The sequence below is a fragment of the Phoca vitulina genome, unplaced genomic scaffold (assembly GCF_004348235.1).
Source record: "Phoca vitulina isolate PV1807 unplaced genomic scaffold, GSC_HSeal_1.0 scaffold59, whole genome shotgun sequence".
NCBI classification, from domain to species: Eukaryota; Metazoa; Chordata; class Mammalia; order Carnivora; family Phocidae; genus Phoca; species Phoca vitulina.
In genome coordinates this window covers 1,311,913-1,333,013 of record NW_022589762.1, presented here as the reverse complement: position 1 = coordinate 1,333,013, position 21,101 = coordinate 1,311,913, and the positions used below count along the sequence as shown (strand labels likewise).

Here is a 21,101-nt window from a genome sequence, read left to right as displayed (position 1 = left end):
AAGCAAAACATGCATTTGACTTGCTTTAATGCAGTATTCATTTCATTGCCGTGGTCTGGAACCGAACCCTCAAGATCTCTGAGGTCTGCCAGTATGGGATATTTGAGGCTAAAAGAAAAGCTGTTTTGACCAGGAATGCAGAGAGTGAGGGGCAGGGGATGGGAGTGGACAGAAAAGTAGATAGGGGTCCAGCCCTTGTGCCACACTTTGAAGGGCACGAGAAGGACTCTGGTCTTTAAGAGCAGAACTTCTGGCCGTGGCACAGAGGAGAGGTTCCCATTCTATGTCTCCCACCGCTTTCTCACCACCGCAGGCTATGGCACCTAAGGCCTGATAACAAGGCTCGCTGATGGTCTGGGTGGGCGGGATTGGGAGGCCTTCCTCCCCTTCAGTGAGTAGCACTTAGAGCGCCCCCCCCCACCCCGCGCCAGCAGACACCTCTGAAACTTGCTTTGCAGTTCAGTTTTCAACTTCCTCCATGGCTTCGCATACTTTAGCACTAATGTGTGTACAACTTGCTAATTAATGAAATCATTTGGATCTGAAAACATCTTGTTCTAATGGGAGGCTGCAAAGCACTCTCATTAATTCACAGGTAAAATTATTCCAGCTTTTCTCTTCTTTTAATTTTTTTTCCCTCTCCCCATCTTAGCTTAATAACTGGGGAGAATTCCTCTAATTAGCCTTGTGAAAATCACTCCACCAAATCACAAAACACCAATGGCTGCCTTGGGGCCTGGGGAGAGGGTGACCCAGACTTTGTTTATCCAGTGCAGAGGGAGGGCTGTGGGTGAATATGAAGGTGAAACTCCCAATGCACAGGGCAGTGGAAGGGTGTCCACAGCTGGGTGGGTACATCAGGTGGAGACACTAAAAGCACCTTGTGTGGTATGATGCACAGATGGGTGTCCTATCATATGTATGTCAAAGGTGGTCACAAGATTTTCTGCACAACTGGCCTAGATGTAAGGAAGGAGAACCTGCCCTTCCCCCTGCTTCTCTCCTAGGACATGAAGACTTGATGTACTCACTGTTGACAGAAAGCTTTCTTGGAACTGGGTGTAATCTGGGGGTGACTTGCTGGCAACTCTCCACCATTTTGCAAATGAAAACTTGTAACATCCCTTTTAAACAAAGAGAATTCTTGGTGTCATTTATGGTTGAGCTTATAAGTTAAGGGGTCCTATTACACAGCCATCAAAAAAAAAAAAATGAAATCTTGCCATTTGCAATGACGTGGATGGAACTAGAGGGTATTATGCTAAGTGAAATAAGTCAGTCAGAGAAAGGCAATTATTGTATGATCTCACTGATATGTGGAATTTAAGAAACAAGGCAGAGGATCATAGGGGAAGAGAGGAAAAAATGAAACAAGATGAAACCAGAGAGGGAGACAAACCACAAGAGACTCTTAATCATAGGAAACAAACTGAGGGTTGCTGGAGGGAATGGGGGTGGAGGGATGGGGTAACTGGGTGATGGACATTGGGGAGGGTATGTGTTGTAATGAGCACTGGATATTATATCAGACTTATGAATCACAGACCTGTACCCCTGAAACAAATAATACATTATATGTTAATTGAATTTAAATTAAAAAAAAAAAGAATAAAAAATTCTGTTTTACTTACAGTTCCTCCAACTATCCTTATCCTAACACACAATCTTTTCTTGAGACATTCTTAGATGATGAACAATTTGACCAAGAAACTATTTTTAAAATAAAGTGTAAATAAACATACTGTCATTTCCAAATGCTGTCCGAAGACATCAGGGGAATTTATTCTAGACCTATTAGCCCTGCCTATAACTATAAATTAAACATGTCCTGAAATCTTGAAAAAAAAATTTTTTTAATTAAATTTTTTAAAAAGTAAGAAAAAAAAGAGAGAAAGCAGGAAAAAAATAAGTTAGGGGATGCTTTTTCCCATAAGACAGCAGTACAAGCCTATACTTTTGGGGACACTAACAAGACCCATGTGCTAAATAGGATTTTTCATTTACTTTTTTTTCTTGACAGGATCTGGGTACTTTCAGTTTTTATTGTGGTAATGTATCCATATCAAAATTTGCCATTATAACTATCTTAAGTGTATGGTTCAGTGGCACTAAGTATATTCACATTGTGCGACCATCACCACTACCCATCTCCGGAAATTTTTCATCTTCCCAAATGGAAAGTACATACACATTAAACATGAACTCCCTTCATTGGGGTTTTTGAATGGGAGGCTGTAATATTCTTCAGATTTGGGCACTGAGGGAAAGGGGCCTGGTCAGAAATCTGTAGGAAGAGAGGTCCACTCACGTAATCTCTGGAGAGAAGGTCCCACAGAGGTCTAACCATCTACATGTATCCTGGGGGTATGAATCAGTTTCAACAAAGGAAGTCCCACCCTCCCAGATGCCTAGCAACCAGATTTGTGTTTTCTAGCAGATGGGTCAGCCATCGGCTCTAGGAATCCCACCTTGAGTGATAAGCAAGTCCTTGCAGGGCTATCTCTAGTCAAAGTTAACTCTCACTATAGTGAGATGCTAGTCTAGGATAAAAAGCTGCTAGGTTGTCTCTAAGACAGGATATTAGAAAATTGGATAGTTCTGGATAAAACAATATGTTCTTCCCCTTAGAAGCACAGCATCTGCCAGTCCTTTCATTTGGATGTGCCTCCAAGAAAGATTTGGAGTCAGGCCAACCTAGATATCAATCCCTGCTTTGTCACTCGCTCACTGTGTGACTTTAAGCCTCACTTTCCTCATCTAAAAAATGGGGCTTGTGATACATCACTGGTAGAGTTGCTAAGAAGATTGCATGAGATTATGTCAATATGACATCCAGGAAAGCACTTGGTTCAATAAATGAAAGCTGATGTGCTCACTATTACTGTCTGATTTTGTCATTGTAGGTCTCCAGGTGGTTCTGAATTCCATTATCAAGGCCATGGTGCCCCTGCTGCATATTGCCCTGCTAGTGCTGTTTGTCATCATCATCTATGCTATCATCGGTCTGGAGCTCTTCATGGGGAAGATGCATAAGACCTGCTACAACCAGGAGGGCATAGCAGGTAAGGGAAGATGTGAGTGGCCAGCTCTCAGGAAGCTTCCCTGTCTCATCGCTACTTTCCTTGTAACGGCGTGAACTGCCACCACATGACCAGTGGTACTAGGGAAGGCCTCCTCCATTCAAGTACTCATCTTTTCATTCCATGGATAAGTGAGAGGCAGAGATTGGTATTCTTTTCCTCTCGGCTAATTTTTTTCTAATACAATAGATCTCTGTTAAAACAGCTAAATGCAAGTTCCCGTCCAGCACTACTAAAGCTTAAATGAGCTGTGTGAATCAAGAAACATCACCTAGACAACCTGGAGTATTTTAATTTAAGAATCAGAACTGACGTAGTGAGGGTGTGTATCTCTGTTCCTTGGTCCTTCAGTGTTGATTGTCGCTTCCCTTTCAGGAAGGCAGCTTTGCCTGCAGCCAGTAGATACCTCCGTCACAATGTTGGGTCCTGTCTACCCTTCGGGGCTGATCTTGGCTCCTCTGTGCTCAGGGTTTTCTGCTTCTCCCTTCATAGGTAGAACCTCCTGGCCCCCTGTCACAGTTGAGACTTCTCTCGCTATGGTCCTTCCATAAGTCAATATATTTAGCAAGCAATGCTGACCCAGTAAGCACTTCTCTGAATAGGACCAAAGTTTTGGCTTGTGGGATATGCTACAAACTGTTGTCTTAGGTTACTAAAATCTCAGTGGCACCTTTAAAAAAATCATTTAAACAGGAATTGACAAAACTTTTAAACAGACGCATAAAGTAGTTTAACATAAAAACTTGTTGAAAAAAATACTTCCCCCCAAAGGGGTTAGAAGTGTTAAATTTATGTGATTGTTCTTTCCAACAACAAGACCTTTCATCTTGGTTTTTGGCTTCTTGGTGGAGAAAGGTCTGAAGCTTTAAAAGATACCTCATTTCTCTCCATCTGTACTGCTTCTCCTTCCCATTCAGCCCAGGCATTAAATTAAATTTGACCCCTCTTGCTTTAGGATGGTGAGGAGGGACAGATCTACACAACAAGGAGTGACATTGGTTATTCATATTCAGAAACCAAAATATAGAGTACCTGATCTGGATGATCTGGTTTAACTGGGTGGATTGACTGGGTATTTGTAGTTTCTAGATCACCACTACATGACCATAGTCCTAAAACAAACAAACAAAAAACTATAAACCCATAATCACAGACTCACACAATTGTTTTTACTTTTTTGATAAAGAGTCTGTTTAAGAGACCATTTTTTTCACTCTGGAGAGAACTTCCTAATTATTTGGGTCATAATTGTATAAAATAAACTGTCATATTAAAAAAAAAAACAGAAGCTCTTTAATATTAGAACAGATCTTGCCTTCAGCTAAAATTCTGAGATTTCCAGCTTTGCTTAGAGGAATACCAAATAATGCAATGAGTAGTATTTTCCCCTTGAATTCAAATCCTTCTTTTTATTCAGTTTAGTCTGTAGCCAGCCCTGAACCAATAAGTTTATGTTAATTGGGTAGCTTTGTTAGAGCTCATTCTAAGTCCCACTTAAGAGCTGGACTGTTTATCTCTCAAGTTTATGCAGTTGTATTGAAATGATCAGTGACTCTTTTGACCCAAACTCCTCAGATAGTCACAGGGAGGTTGAGTGTTAAAGAGCCCAAGAGTGGGTATGTGTGATGGTGTGGCTCTCACCAATAGCATACCAAGAGGCAGGGGGAGAATGAAATGGTGAAATTCTGCCATAGAGCTAATGATAGCAAACCTACCCTGCAACCAAAGGTCTGTGCACCACTTACCTAAGGAGCACTGCTCCCAGAGCTGCACATGGTTTCTATCATCCTGCTGGGAAAACAGCAAAAGTATGTTTTTCACTGGTAGCAAGATCCTCTAAGGGCCTATGCTAACAAGCAACCCTGAACGTTGGAAGTCACTGGGCTTTGTTGTCAGACCTGCAGTGGCCTCAACTGGCAAGAAAATGGTGGGCATGATAAACAAAGGAGACACAGGATGGGATGCTCTTCTCTGGACCACAGATGCACATTCTGGTGAAAGAGCCACCAACAGCCTGCCAATACTTCGAGTGGCCTCCCCACTGTTAGGATAAAGACCAGAACTGGACTCACCAATTGAAGTGGCCTCTTTAGAACAATTTTGAGTCATATTGTTTTCCATCCTTGATTCAAAAACAAAAACAAAAACAGGACTAGGAAAAATACTTGGGACGTCACCTGCTTCCTACCAGAAGATGCATCAGATTATTTAGCAGTGGGTTTTACCTTCACCCCACAAGTCAGAAGGGAAGTTAGCTGCCATGGTGAAAATGACCATCAGCCTGGGGAGCCAGGGTGTCAGAGGACAGACACTGAGAGAAGTGTTCCAGAGAGAGGAGCATGCCAGCCCCACCAGGAAGGTGACCTCACTCCGTGTGGAGCCAGGCTCCCTGCTCCGAAGAGGGGCTGAGGACACCTGGCTGTAGAAGCCTTTTCACTTAACACTCTGCAATCAGGAGCTCATGTAGCTCCTCCTTCCTAAATCTGCCATCTGATGACAAATCCAGGGACCCACTCCATCACTCCCAACAGAACATGTACCACAGTCATCAGGGCCTCTACCACCTACATAGTGACTAAAACTAATGAGAAGGAAAAAAACGTATGGGAATCTGGACATACTCCATGCAGCCATAGAGAAGAAGACCAAAAACCTGCAATCTTTGAAACCAACCCCTATGTGTTTTGGAGAGTTTTATACCACCTTTGGAATGGGTGATATTTTTTTAAGTTTAGATTTTGGATTGAATTATCATATTTTTCTGCAAATTTAGATTATACAAAAGTGCTTGTGAGCCCTTGTCATAATTTTTTAATGGAATTTAGATCAAATTCTTCTTTTTGCACTCTAAGATTATTTCTCAGGCTGGGAATTTTATGTGCTTGTAGATTGTAGGACACATTGGATTTTGAGCCATGTTTTGGATAAAGAAAGCTCTGGAGCTGGCTGGGTAGACCATTATTCAGCCTCTAGGCTGCCCTTCCAGTTCCCCGTAGAGGTGGTCTCTGAAGAGGCAATTTTTCTCCGATCCCAGAGGCATCTGCAAGGCGCCTTCCTAGTTCCTCAACAGATACATCACCATATGCCGGCACCTTTTGTTTCTGGCTGTCCCATCTGTTTGATGGCACTCTGAGCCAGGCCACTCTGAATCGCTCTCCCAAGCACACTAATTACCCCTGAGACTGACAAAGAATTGGTTGGCTCAAACCTAGAAATGAAATCATTCTCATTGTATTCACTTCTTAAAGTTGGGTCCTAAAAAAGTAATTGATTTTGTCTTTGGTGATTTCTCCTTGGAACCCCTAACTGGCACTCTCCCAGGATTTCATGTTCTTGTTGGTATTAACTGCTTTTCTAACATCTCTCCTAATCTTCGCCTCCATTCTTTTACCACAAACTTAATTTGGACTTTCCAGAGTGATTCTACTTCACTTCTGTTTTAAGGCATAGGGCCCACTTCTTTGTTTCTTTCTCCTACTTTTGTTCCTGCTTTCCTCCCTGGGACTTCATGACTCTGCAGAAGAAAACCAACACAACTTTCATGTTCAAACTAATTTCTCCCCACCCTCAAGTGCATGTCGCAAGGACCTGCTGATATGTGTGTGTTCACATTTTTCAAGTGTTCCCTTTAGTGCTTTTTATAGATACCTATTTTTACCAGATCATCATTGCTTCTTAATTGTTCTCAAATCTTTTTTTATTGTTGTTCAAGATAGTTTAAAATAGCAGTGGCCCTTGAGCCTTTAGATAATCTCTATGAACCTCATCCCTTTTTTTTTATTATTATTATTAATGAGATCACTTCCCCTTGATGCCATTTTCTTTTCAACATATATTTTTTTGTAAAACCCCAAAAGATGTTTTTCTTCCTTGAGGACACTCAGAATTCACTTTGGCGACCTTCACTTTTTCCTTATTTTTGCCTGTTTCAGGAATAGAGAACACAGGGAAGACTGTCAGATGAGCAGTCACAATGCAAAGAGTAACAGCATCTTTATTCACTAGAAGGCGAAACAGGAGAAAAAGAAATGCAAGTTGTCCCTCTGTTTTTTCACCTCTTTTTCTCCCATCTCCTATATCATTCCAGCACTTTTATCACAGTGACTGAACACATCACAGTAGAAAACCATCACCAGAACGGGTGAGAAACCCAACAGAACGTATGATCTGTTTAGTTCTTGGTTTCCCAGTCTTTCAATTTTTTAGGCGTTTGTTACCCACTTTTTTATTCATTCTTTAGGGTTGGGATTGACTTCTTAGTTTCCCTCTTTTTATAGCCTCCCACTGTTTAAACTCACATCCAAATTTCCAAATATTTCAAAAATTCTAAAGTCACAAAAGATTGACTAGAGTTCAGTTCCAGAAGCAGAGCCCTACTGGGAGCCAGACCCTGGAGTCAGGAAATGGTGTGGACACTGTCATTCCCTCAAACAGTTCAGGGACCAGTGATGCAGACCTTTACACCTTGGTCATCACACAAAGACTCACACACAACCTGAAGTACCAGGCCAAGAATAAGCCAGGAAGCAGCACTGTTCACAATAGCTCAAACCTGGAAACAATCCAAATGTCCATCAGCTGGTGAATAGATAGACATACAGTGAAATGCAGTGCTTGGCAACAAAAACGAATATACTATACTGATACGTGCAACAACACAGATGAACCTCAAAAACATTATGCTAAGTGAAAGAAGAGGGACACAAAAAGCCACATATTGTATGATTCTATTTATATGAAATTTCTGGAAAGGCAAAGCTATAGAGATAGAGTATAGGTCAAGTGGCTAGGGGCTGGGGAGAGGAGCCGGATTGACTGCAAACAGGCACACAGGAATTTGGGAGGATGATGGACATGTTTTAAAATGGATTGTGGTGATAACTGTACAACTATATAAATTTACTAAAAATAATTGAGCTGTACATTTACATTGATGAATTGTAAGACATGTAAATTATATTTCAATAAAGCTGTTAAGAGAGAAAAAAGAAAAAAAGCCAAGAAGACACACTCCAGCATATATTTCCAACCATACTGCTCAGTTCCATTCTCATAAGAACTGTCTCCTAGTTAGAATTAATATTCCTCTTCCTATCTTCCTCTTTGTAGTAAACAGTTTCAAATCTGAAGCCACAAACTGAGAAGGAGCCAACCAACCAATAGTCTTAAATACAGAGGTACTAGACACTTGTAATTGTTGTGATGCATATGAAGCAAGAAAAGCCCCTGGGTGACCTGTTATCTCTAAATGAAGAACTATAAGTAAATTCTCTATCTGGGCGCATATTTTCACTATTGTTAAAGGCAATCATTTGTTTGTTATGACTGAAGTCTATTCTGTTTATTACTGTTACCTTCTACAAGCGTGAGACAATGTCCTTAATTTTACAAACTTCTGTGAATTTGAAACTATTACCTTCCACAGCTGGCTCAAGACTACCTGTATTTTACCATAGTGGGAATTCTTAGATCAGTCTAGTCTTTTTTTTTTTAAGGATTTTATTTATTTATTAGAGAGAGAGAGAGAGAGTGCGCGCGAGAGCACACACAAGCTGGGGGGAGGGGCAGAGGGAGAGGGAGAAGCAGACTCCCTGCTGAGCAGGGAGCCCCATGCGATGTGGGGCTCAATCCCAGGACCCTGAGATCATGGCCTGAGCTGAAGGCAGACACTTAACTGACTGAGCCACTCAGGCATCCCTAGATCAGTCTAGTCTTATTTCCATTTACCAATGATGTCCATACCAAAATATATAAGCTACATCTTAATTATTAATTTTCTAGTAGCTCTTCCCAGCATGTGGAATTAGCCCAAGCACTGTCTGTAGCCACAGTAGGTATGTTATCCAGTTTCCTGAAAAAGCCCTGTCCATACATAGGGCGTATTCTCCCTGTCACCCACTGCCACTCTGTCTTGATTGGAGGTCAGAAAAGGATTCTTCTCTTCTGAAAAGTATTAATTCTGGAGACCAAAGAGCAGTACCGCAAGCTTCCACATGACAGTCAGCAGTGTTTATGCTCAAGGGTTATAATCAAGACCACTGTGGTTGATACATTCCCCCTATGGTCAGAATTTATTTTTTGTCGTTTATCAACATAAGGCTTCCACTATAAAATGACTTGTATCTCTGGTAATATATCCTGTAACACGTAATGGAGAAAGTGTTACTGAATGGGATTTGTTGGCTAATTATGTGGAAGTCTCTTCCAATCAATATAGTCCTCACCCTAAACTCTGGTATTCCAATGGAAGCATCCATAGATATTTTATCACCAAAAAAAGAAAAGGTAGACTTCCTATCACTTTTCAGGATATTTTCCACTTGGAGTGGTTGCATCATCCTTAGCTTTTAATTGGCCATTTGACCATGATGCCAACATGTTTCAGCAGAACGTGCAATAGCCTTACTGTCTTTGAAATCAATTACCGAGGTTAAAATACAGTTTTACAATTAGTTGGAAGTACTGACCTTCTAAATCAATGGCAGCCTAAAATGAATACCTAGTTCCTTATGTTGTTTACTGCATCTCTGGGGGGAACTAATGAAAACTTGTTCTGCATTATTGTTGCTGTGGTTGTTTTGCCTAGCCCATCAAACTTATCCTATCAGTTTTCTCTCTGACTTCTCTCTCCTTCTTTCTCTGCCCATCGCTCTCCATCCCCTCTGCTGCCTTCTCTTTTCCCCTGGTCATTCAAGATGTTCCAGCAGAAGATGATCCTTCCCCTTGTGCTCTGGAGACAGGCCATGGGCGGCAGTGTCAGAACGGCACTGTGTGCAAGCCCGGGTGGGACGGGCCCAAGCACGGCATCACCAACTTCGACAATTTTGCCTTCGCCATGTTGACGGTGTTCCAGTGCATCACCATGGAGGGCTGGACAGACGTGCTGTACTGGGTACGTAGCTTGAGATGGGCAGAGGCAGGGAGTCCAGAAGGCTGTGAGACTTTCCTCAACGGCTCCCTTTTCCACCCTCCCCATGACTTTGTGGTCACATACACACCTTGATGGAATAGTTGATGAATGTCTTTGATTTCTTCCAGGTCTTTCCTGAGAAACAAAGCATGAAATTTGCACCCTAATGAGTCTCTCTGTCCACCCACCAGCCTAAGAGAAATGTCATCTTTAAGTTTGTCCTACTGTAGTGAGAAATACGGGCACTCAGCTGATGCTCTGTGAATGAGTTGGCCAAACCTGACACAAGGATTCTATCCAACTCCCCTTCCTGTAGAAACCGTAGAGTTTCTTCTGTTCTCATCCTTGTCTTGCATCTGTCCCTGAAAGAGAGCTAGAGAGCACAATTATTAATTTTTAGGGCTAATGAGAAAAGTCAGGCCTGGTCTTCTAACAAGAAGCCATTTTTATTGAATTGTTAGCATTATGGCATGCTATTATATTTCTATTTCTCATGTTAATCCTACCTTATCATTTTAGAATAGTCCATCAGACAAATACATTGCCATAATTTTCACTGCTAACAAAACACTCTGCTGGTTATGTGACGCATATGTCAACCAGTCAATGGTAAATCTTCTTTTCCCTTCAAGATGCCCCTTTTATTATCCAGAAGCTGTCAAAGTGCCAGATTTCTGCCTATGGGATACACAAATATACACACCATATTTGAGCTGTCTCCATTCTGACAGAGTCAAGTCCATTATTTGTAAAAGCTCCAGAAAATATAATTCTTTGTAGGATCTCCTACTTGAGCATGAGGAATGACTTGCCAGAATCCAGTGTTGTTCTCCAGCATTCGGGTGAAAAATGCTTGTTGCCAGTCTTGAAAATACCATCTCACCCAGAGTTTTGCAAATAGTCAAATTTATTTGGCCATGCTGAAAACAGTCTAAGAGTCTGCTTGGGGAATAGTGTCTACACGCTAAAGCAGAGAAGGGGGAGAGGGAAACGAGTGGCTTCCCATTGAACAGAACTGCCAGATAGAAAGGAACTGATGCCAAGAGAGGTGTTGACTTCTTCCTAAAATCAGAAGAGTTTTGTTACAACACAGAGGTGTGATACAGGGTATTGTATCTTTTAATTTTTTCGCAAGAACCATGTCCTCTTCATTCAAAAATCCTCTTTCTCCAGTTTTTATGTTTGGGTCAACATGCTGAAACCCAGTGTTGCTATGAAGCGCATACCTCTCTGCAAATGACTACTTGAAACTTGCCTGAGAACCTTGTACCCAGCAAACATTTACTGAGCATTGCTTGCATGCCAGGGAAGCTCCTAGGTACAGGATGCAGACATAAATAACATCCAGTTCAGACTGAAAAGCTCAGTCTAGAGAAACAGTAAATCTAAACTGAATAATGGTGATACAGCTGGAACCGGGCCATGATAGAGTTGCTATGTTGTGATACTTTGAAAAGAAGACAAAGGTCAAGTCACCTCTCCCTCAAATTAAAATGAAACACTGGAAAACATTTTTTAGGCCCATGCTCGACAAAACTGGTTTTGAATAATTTCTAAGCGGAAAAGAGGGAATTGAATGTACTATGCTTAGGCAAATTTATTTCACTTAGCAAAGTTGATCAAATCCCCAAGTGGTCCTTTTACCTTGGGTGGATCCCTCTGGCTATCCATGTGCAGAAACGCCCTTCTGCACATGGGCAGTTTCTGCTATGGGTCATAAAACATATGATCATATGAAACTATGCTTCAGAGCCTCATCACGTGAGCTTCAAACCCATGCTTTAAGTTGCTACGGGAACGCCTTCCATGGCAGCAAATTGAGGGCAGGGTGGCAGTGGGTGGGTGGCTGTAGGCCTGGGGGAATAGGTATAATTTACTTCGCTGATGGCCCTGATGTATTTTTGTGATCTTTCTTCCTCACTCCCTCCCTCTCCCCCACCATAAGTCATTGATACCCCACCAGCCAGATGTGACCCAAAGAAATACTGTCGTAATGACAGCCAGAGTGGGGAATGAGAAGAAGCACACGACTGCAACTACCAATTTGCAGCAGCTGTGTTGTGCTTTCTCCCCTGGGGTGTGTGTGATAGAGCTCAGGCTGGGAATGGAAAAAGTGTCAGAGGTGAAGGAACAATCCCAGGCTCATGGGACATGTCTCTCTGATTTTCCCAGCACCTTCCCCAAACGGCCATATTGTGTGTGTGTGTGCGTGTGTGTGTGTGTGTGTGCATGCATACACACACACACGCACACGCACACACGCACACCCCTAAAACTGAAACACCTTCATGTTTGGGTATTCGTGATGGAAGCACTTCCCAGCCCAATGCTCCTGCTTTCAGACAATTTCTCTAATTGCTTGGACCTTTCTATGGCCATTTCTTCCTTTCCTCCTTCTTCTCTTTCCCTCTTACTTCCTCCCCCCTTCAGCATTCCTCCTTCTTGCCTCTGAGCCTGTATCTCTAAACCCACAGACTCTCAAATCTCAATGTACTTTAGTATAAAACATGGAGCTTTCTAAATATAAAGATGCCCAGACTTCCCTCCAAGCCACTGAATGAGAAGTTCCAAAGTTAGGCCCCAGTATCTGCATTTTGAAAGGCTTCCCAGGTGATTCTGATGCCCAAGCTGGAGTCTGAAAACCCCTAGAAGTCTAACCCATTCAATCTGCATGGTGCTGCTTTGATGCCACTGAATTTGAACCAGTCTAGGAAGCTATAGTTTTCATGGAAATTGGAGAAGTAGGGTCCTCCACTCAGAACAGTGCATTTCCCTTCAAATCCAAGGGGCAAGTCTAGAGAGTGTTGGAGGGAGCAACCAAGATTTTCAAGTATAGCAATGAATGGAAACCCCAGAACCTGGTTCATTCTAAACTATCAAACAGCTGGTTAGATGTTCCTAGGGAAAGAATCAGCCATTAAAGCACTAAAGAAGCAATTGATTCAATCACTGTATATAGCTTGGGATGGAAGGGATCAGGGAGGTCAACACTAGCAAACAGCAGACACCTGCCTCCAACTGTGGATAATATCAAATCCATTTCGCTTTTTCTGTGACATCCATTATTTCATCCCATTGTTATGGTTTGAAGAGTTAGTGGATTAAAAAGTAAGATCAAACTTAGCCAAGTAATACTGAACAATTCCTCAAGCTGTTAAAGCTACTGGCCATACATTGGGTCAAGGCTCCAACTAGATTAACGATTTGTTGAAACATTTCTTTTACCGAATCTGTAGATGACAGGGTAAGGGGTGGGGGACACTGGGGATTTGGAAACTAAGCCAACACTCAGTTTGAGATGTGGTTTCTTTGGGCAATGGCTTCTTAAGCCAAAGCCTCTTCATTTACTCTCAGAATGTCCGTGCCTCTCCTAAAATAGTGGGGAAAGGTGAGCAAACAAAAGTATCAGCCTTCTTTAGAAACAGTGAAGCACCAAGACAGGGAAGAATCCAATATTGTATGGCATTACCATTGGTTTCTATTTCTACGTTCAGATTTTATGGGTTTTTTTGTTTAACCAAACACCCCTAACTTTCTGCATATAATTCAAGACTACTTGTCTTCTATGGTTTGAGCACATGCCTTCCTGAAGGAAGAAGAGGCAGCTAAATCAAGATGATCTGCAGGATTCTTAGATGTGGTCTGAGGACTAGGGTCAGTTTGAAACCATTATCCCTTCCACACTGCGTCCAGATCACAGTTGAATAGCATAAACATCAATCAAGTGTCTGTTCAGTGCTGAGTTTGTACTTGAGATAACCCCATGCTCTTGTGAAACAAAATAACATGACTGCTTACCCAGGGTTTGGAACACCTGGAGGAGGTTATATGTGAGACTTGTGGGAAAGGGAGGCAGCAGTTAGAAGTAGGCATCACCCAAGAATACACGTTTCTGGCTCTTCAGGAATCTAGATGCCTGAATAATTAATCCTTCATCAGGAGGATTCTGTTGACCTCTGCTCACCCAGGGCCCCCAAGAATATTACATACTGTGCAGCATAGTGAAAGCACTCAGGTCTAGGTTTTCCTAGATTCACACCCCACCCTACCTACCACCAACATAGTGGGATCACTTCTTTCCAACACCACCCATTGCCCCCTGCCACAATTGGTTTCTCCAGGATCAGTTGTTTCACTGATTTTTAAAAAATAGAAATTGAGCCTAAAATAGGATTAGAAAGAATACTTAATGAGAAATCATATAAAGAAAAGATTTTTGGAATTACAAATAGTGTCCTTTGTAGCATCTGGGTTAGTTTGGGCTTAGCAGGAGACCTTGGGAACAAAATTCTAATGTTTTAACCTTTCATAAGTCAGTTGTCAGCTCCACACTTGGTCTTGTTGTCCCACTTACATGTCTGGACATGCTGGGAAGATAATTCCTTCTAAACTCTCAGACACACACACACAGAGAGAGAGAGAGAGGGAGAGAGAAAGAGAGATGGCCACTCGTATCTGCTCTTGGTGCTGCTGAAACATCCCTCATTTATGACAAAGGTCTTTTATATCCAGGCAGGTTGATTCAGGCTTTACCCTATTTTTTCCCACTCCATCTTTTCTTCAAAAAGCCACCTCTTTTCACTATAGAATATAGAAAATGAGTCTCTGAAGGCATCAACAAAGCAGAAATGGAGCTGAGTTCTATTTATGACCTAATAGTCATTCTAAGTGAAGAGCTGGGAAAAAATCCTCAAGTAACCTAGAAACAGCATCCTGAGCTCTTTAACAGGTATCAGAGCAGAGAAAGTGGTAGGTCCTATTAGGACCCTGCAGTTCTTAACTTTTAATCTGTTTCTGTTAGAGCGCTCCCCACTTAGTGCCCATGCTGTTTTAAACAAAGAATGTCATCTAGACAATAAGCTAGTTGTTTATAAGCATATCAAGAAAGAAAATTAGCATCTCTCAATGCTTTTATTTACTTTATTTTTAGGTTTTATTTTATTCATTTCACTGGTATTAAATGAGTCATTATTCAATAATTCTATTTAACAAACATTTATTGAGCATTTACTATGTTCCTAGGACTGAGTAGGGACTGGGGTGGAGGATGGGGAGAAGTCCTGCCCTCAAGGAATTTAGGATCTAATTGAAGAGATAGAGGACAAATAAGAAAACATGACTTAGCCCATGGCAGTACACTCAGGGAGAACTCTGCATTGACACAGAACACTTCGGGGAAAGAGGGGAATTTCCCTGGCTTTGAGGCTCCTCCCTGTGGGGAAAGCAAGCTTTATAACATTTGGGGAGATTGGAGAGAACTGTGTTTTAGGTTCTCTCAACAGAACCAAGAAACAGCTCAGCTTCCCCTAAGTGTTCTCTCCTAAGGGTCTGAAAGGCCACCTGCCTAGAGGTGCAGTCATAGACATCAAATTCGACCCCACGTCTGGTGGCTGCCCAGGACAAATGGCTGGCTTCCTTTGGTTGTGAGCCAGCTGTCTCCTACACAGATGTTCATACCTGGGGCCACCACTCTAGTCACACTCTCTGACTTCCCCTAGGATGTCAGTGCATGATCCCATCTGAGTTCAGGGACTTCTTAAAAATAGATCAAGGAGTTAAATGTGTTGGCTTGCCTTCATGGTAAGAGCCTTTTGGTGTCTTCCCCACATGATCCAGGCTTTTACTTGTGCCCTAAGGCACTCACGGGTTTTCCATGTATAATGATAAACAGGTGCAGGGTCAGGAAGGAGTCAGATGAAACTTGTCGGACTTGCTGCTCACTCATTGACCCATGGGTGGAAACCCTGTGTCCACAAGCAAGGTGACAAAGGTCAAGAGTAGTCACAGATTTTTGAGCCATCACCCTGGGCACTGGCATTCATGGCAGCAGCAAACGCTGTCCTCTAATTATGCTTTGTGGAAAGCACTGTGATTTTTGTGGGTCTGCACCTCCTACCTTTGATGTCAAGTGACAGCCCTCTTGGCATTCGTTGAAACTATTTAGTCTTTTTAAATCCACAGTGCCTGTGTCATGAACCTTATAGGAGAAAGTGCCACAACTTGAAAACTCATGGAAATGAGCTAGAATCGAGAGTGGCCTTGGTGCACTAGGACCCAGGAGGTGTTGTTCCTCCTATTTTTTCTTTTTTTGGAGAAAAAAATGTATGTTGGATTTGAAGGTTTAAGGTTGAGGTTGCCCTCAAGGAATTAGATATTGTTTTCAGAAGGTTCTTTCTGTGTTTTTCATTCAGTATCACCTTTGGTCTGTCTATGGATTCTAGGAATAATAAGGTATGTGTTTCAGCAAAGGCTGGGGTCATCCTGTTAGTCCTTGGGCCTGGAGGCTGCAATGGCTGCAGATGGTGGACATCAAGATGCCTAAATATGTGCCTTCCTTAGAAAAGTCACAAAGCTTCCTTTGTTATAGACCTAAGAAACATATAGCTTTAATGGTTTGAGAAAACCTATCCTTTTTTCATCTCTAAATAAGGGTGTCAGCAATCTAGGTCATTTTTTAAAAATATGTCTTTATTTATTCTCTCTCTTCTTAATAGTTCCATTCCAGCTGATTTAAGACATCAATCTCATCACTCCAGGCATTGCCCTACTTCAGAGTCACCCAGCATTGTAGGCTGTCTACCCAGTCTACCCCCAAAAGTAGGTGGCCTAGAATAAAGAGGAGAAAGTAAAAGAGAAGACGAAAGGGGTGCTTTCCTCTCAGGCCAGAGCCAGACAGACCAGAGAATCACCCACCAAGGGCTGCCAAGCATTGCTTGCTGAGGAAGTGATGGGGTCTTAGGAACACCTTGGAAGCTCGTTAATCTCCCATCTGTCTTCCTACCTCCTGCCCCTCACCTGCTATTCTGCATCTGAAACCTTTGAAAGAACTGTCTCACAGCAAGGAAGAGACCAAAGCAGAAGCATAGGACAAGGGAGAGGTAGAGACCATGAGTCTCCTGGATATGGCCCTGGCTCTCTATGGGATATCTATAGAAAATATCTATGGGTCATGAGGTTATCATGAGGATATCAATGAGATATCTGTGGGTCATGAGGTTATCATGATATCAGTGAGATACCTATGGGTCATGAGGTTATCACAAGGCTCTCTATGGGCTATCTATGGGCAATGTGGCTTGTAGTTCCATCCATTTGAGGTCCTTAATGATGCTGGAAGTCACTCACCTGTGACACAAAGGAAAGGACACCCTAACTGAATAAGGGCCCAAGGAAATCTTCAAGGTCCATGAGTTTGTTGACTTGTGAGAGAGATGTGGCTCGGGGAACTGTATTTTCTGTGAGGTTAAATGTTCACAAATTTAGGGTTATGAGGAACCAGTCAGGAGATATTTCATTCCAAGGAGGTTGGTTTAGTGCCAGCCAGCCCTCGCGCCCACTCACCACCTGCCTGGGCTCCAGAGGCCGCTCTGGGAGGGTGAACTGCAGCAAGCGTGCCTTTGCCTCCTGCAACTACCTGTTCCCTTCTGTTCTGAGGAAAGTAAGGAGGTCTGAGATCCGGCGCAAAGCAGGAGAACTCACAAGAACAGGCCCCCTCTGCCACTCTTGGGAAAAGCCCTTCTGGGATTAGCACAGAACATCTGGTTGGTCAGAAACACGGGGTCCATGCACCCATGGGGTTGTATGCGGGAGTGCCATGGGTGTGCACCTTTTCTCACGTGGGAGTCCACAGCTTCCGTCAGCTCTTCCTGACCTCCCCACCCTCCCTAACTTAGGGAAGAGGAGAGGACTCTGACCTTCACTGGCCAGACTTAATCTGAGAAAGGAAAAGCTAGGACGCTTAAAGGCTTCATGACCTTGGATCCTGCTTCCATAAACACCTCCTCACAGATGCCTTCTCCTATCCCACGGCTGTTTCAACCCCATCACTCTCACTGGCACAGCACACAGTGTCTTACACACAGTAGGCACTCCGGAAGTACCGTGGAACCAATGTGGACTCCAATGAGACCACTGCTAAGAATAGTGAAAGGCGAGTGCCTGGGTGGCTCAGTCGTTAAGCGTCTGCCTTCGGCTCAGGTCATGATCCCAGGGTCCTGGGATCGAGCCCCCCATCGGGCGTCCTGCTCCGCGGGAGGTCTGCTTCTCCCTCTCTAGCTCTCTCTCTCTGTCAAATAAATAAATAAAATCTTAAAAAAAAAAAAAAAAAAAGAATAGTGAAAGGCTTCTGTCGTTGTCTCCCAAGATAAAATGTGACATACAGACCCTGAAATCACATGGCCGTCCTTACAATCATTATGTGGCCTATGGTTGGCAAGATCGCCATCATGCCTATGCCTTTCTCCTCCCTAACCTCATTTCACCAGTCCTGCCCCTTCTTATAAGGGTACAGATTTCTTTTTCTCCTCCTGGGTGGTTATTGGACTTTCCTCTGCTGGTTTGGTTTCCTTTGTAGCCTTGCTTCAGACAGTAAATTTCTGGTTAAAGGAGGCTCCCAGGCTCCCTGTGATGGGGCAAGGTCTGACACACACAGAACTTTCTGCCCTGCCTCTCCTAACAACCACTGTTTTGCTGGATATTTTAGTCCTCAGCCACTGGGAAAAAGCCTCCATCCCAGAGCCAGGATGGCTTTTCAGCTGTGGGCTCTATTTTTAATAATTGCCAACTTCCTAGGAAACCCCCACTCCCATCCCAGGACCACATGGCCTCTGGGCTTCCTTCCTGCCCCTACACTCCTACCTTCAGTGGACTCACAGTGCAAGATTTAGCCATTCCTGCCTGGTCTGGCACTTGCTTGCTTCTCCAAGCCTCAGACAGCCACTCTTCCCCCTACACTTCTAGAACCCTCCATGTTTATTCCTGCAACTTCATTTACCACCTCACATTGTAGTTGCCTTTTATTTATCTGTCCCCATGCTAGCAAGGGCTTCCTATTTATAGCGCAGTGCCTGGCACGTATCAAGTTCATGCATTCACTCAACATTCACTGAGTACCTGCCATGTGTGAGGCACTGTTTTCGGCACTTGGGATACACCAGTGAACAAACCAGACCAAAACTGCCTGTCCTCAGGGAGCTTACATTCTACATGGAAGACAAACACATAATAAATTAATAAATGATACAGTTAAAAGGTGATAAGCACCATGTGAAGAACAGCAGAGTATGTGGGAATGGGAATGCTCAATAAATTCATGTTGAATTGAAATGAATTATGACATGGTAAAGTAGACATACGTTGGGAACTCTTCTTTTGCTCAGTGACTGAGTTCAAACCGATGTCCCCAAGCCCTGAACACAATTTTTGTGTTCTGTGCCACATTTGGTAGATTCCTCTACCCAAAATATAGTGACGCCAGATAAATAGTATTAGATTTGAAAATAACATATTGGGATGTAACACTTCAGACTAGTCCAACTAAGTAGGTCTCCTGGTACTTCTCGATCTTTTTTACTCACAGCACACAGAGAACATAGTATTTGTCCAGCATCCTCAGGCACATGGGTAAGGTTTTTTGGAGCCTGAGAAGCCCTGAGGGCTGAGGGAGGTACTGTCCCAGCCCATGTGTAACTCACTTGAGGCCCCTGGCTTTAGAATACCCTGGGTGATTAACACACAGAGTCATAAGGCTCACTGATTTGGGAGCAATGGCCCAGGGATCTGCGTTGTTAACAGTTCTTCCAGATGATTCGGATGCTGCTGGTCTTCAGACCACACTTTAATGAAAACTGCCATGCAACAAAGCAGAGACAGGTAGTGAATCACAGTATTTGTCGTGTCCTTATATTTGAAGTTGAGAGGTATGGAGCATGGTGTAAATCATTGGTTCTCAAACTTTAGCATACATCAGACTCTCTGTAGGGCTTGCTAAAACGTGGGCTGTTGGGCCCACCCGCAGAGTTTCAGGGAGGGCCGAGCATGTGCATTTCTAAACAGGTCAGGGCCACACTATGAGATCCACTAATGTCAATCATTCGGGAAGCTTGTATATTAGGAATTTGGGTTCCTGTAAGGCAATTTCACAGAGACAAAGTTGGGGTTCATTTTAGAAAGATATGACTAAATCCTGTTTAGTCTAGTCGGAAAGCACTAAAAGAAATAGATTTGAGAAACTAAACCAGAACAAATTTCCCATTTGATTAAAAATGCTGCTCTGTGTCTTCACGTCATGTTTACACCTACCCTCCAGCCATCTGTGTGCTGGTAAATGTTTAACCACCAGTTCTTAGGGGCAAAGGGCAAAGGGGGGCTGACCTCTGTCATTTGCCCACTCTGCCCCACCATGGCCATTTTCAGGCTACCCTAGTGACATCACTGAACACGAACGAGGGAAGAGATGTGCGGTGGTTCTCCAAAGGCCAGAGGAGCCAGGTCCAGCACACCACTGCCTCCAGGGACTGCAGGGGTTTGCCACCTGTCAGAGGCTGTCTCCATTACCCAGTTAGGTACTGGTCACAGTCTCCAGGCTACAGGAAAAGCGGTTGCAAGATAGGAACTGTTCTCTGCAAAAGTAACCAAAACAACCGTCCTTCCTGGGCTGTGGCCTGGAGTGCTTGTGAAGCACCGCAGCTTTGCTTCTAAATTCCAGGGCCAGCTCAGGAAAGCCCCCGGGAAGGGCTCTCCTTCCTCACACATCCTCAAAGGTTCTGGGTGTCTGGTTCCTTCAGGAAGAGCCGAGGCCCTCCTGACACCAAGGTTAGGCTGCCCCGGGGTGCAGTGGAAGATTTCATGCCACATAAACCCAACTGAGCTGAAACACCCTAGGCTGAAAAAATCACTTTTTTAGGTAACCCACCTTATTAGACAAGTGAAAACATTGAAGAAAGTTTTCTGGTTCCAGAAAATAAAACAACAGAGCCAGAATTCAGAGCCTGCAAACGTCCCTTATGGTTCAGGTCAGGGTCATGGGGAAGTATTTTGAATATCGAGGGTGCCAGAGATGACAGTGGATCCTGGTTCAGCCTCGCTGGTCTCCTCCAGTTCTGTCCACACCCTTCCTGCCTGCCTCCTCACTTTAACTCATTCTGCTCTCTCTTTCCTAACCTGCCTTCATCTTTCCAGATGCAGGACGCTATGGGCTATGAGTTACCCTGGGTGTATTTTGTCAGTCTGGTCATCTTTGGATCCTTTTTCGTTCTAAATCTGGTTCTCGGTGTGTTGAGCGGGTAAGCTGACCGTTTCTATGTACTCTTTACAATGCAGCCGAGCAAGGT

General features: G+C 43.3%; 1 protein-coding gene across 10 annotated transcripts in view; it reads left to right on the top strand.

The window, feature by feature from the left end:
* CACNA1C (calcium voltage-gated channel subunit alpha1 C) overlaps positions 1–21,101 on the top strand; it is a 665,215-nt gene that overhangs the window by 439,088 nt on the left and 205,026 nt on the right. For 7 of the 10 annotated variants that reach the window (XM_032390976.1, XM_032390970.1, XM_032390969.1 and 4 more), the window contains exons 6-8: positions 2,904–3,062; positions 9,776–9,972; positions 20,950–21,053. In XM_032390976.1, coding sequence (XP_032246867.1) covers positions 2,904–3,062; positions 9,776–9,972; positions 20,950–21,053 — 460 coding nt within the window. The remainder of the gene's footprint in view (positions 1–2,903; positions 3,063–9,775; positions 9,973–20,949; positions 21,054–21,101) is intronic. The other 3 variants (XM_032390971.1, XM_032390977.1, XM_032390968.1) reach the window with 1 other exon arrangement.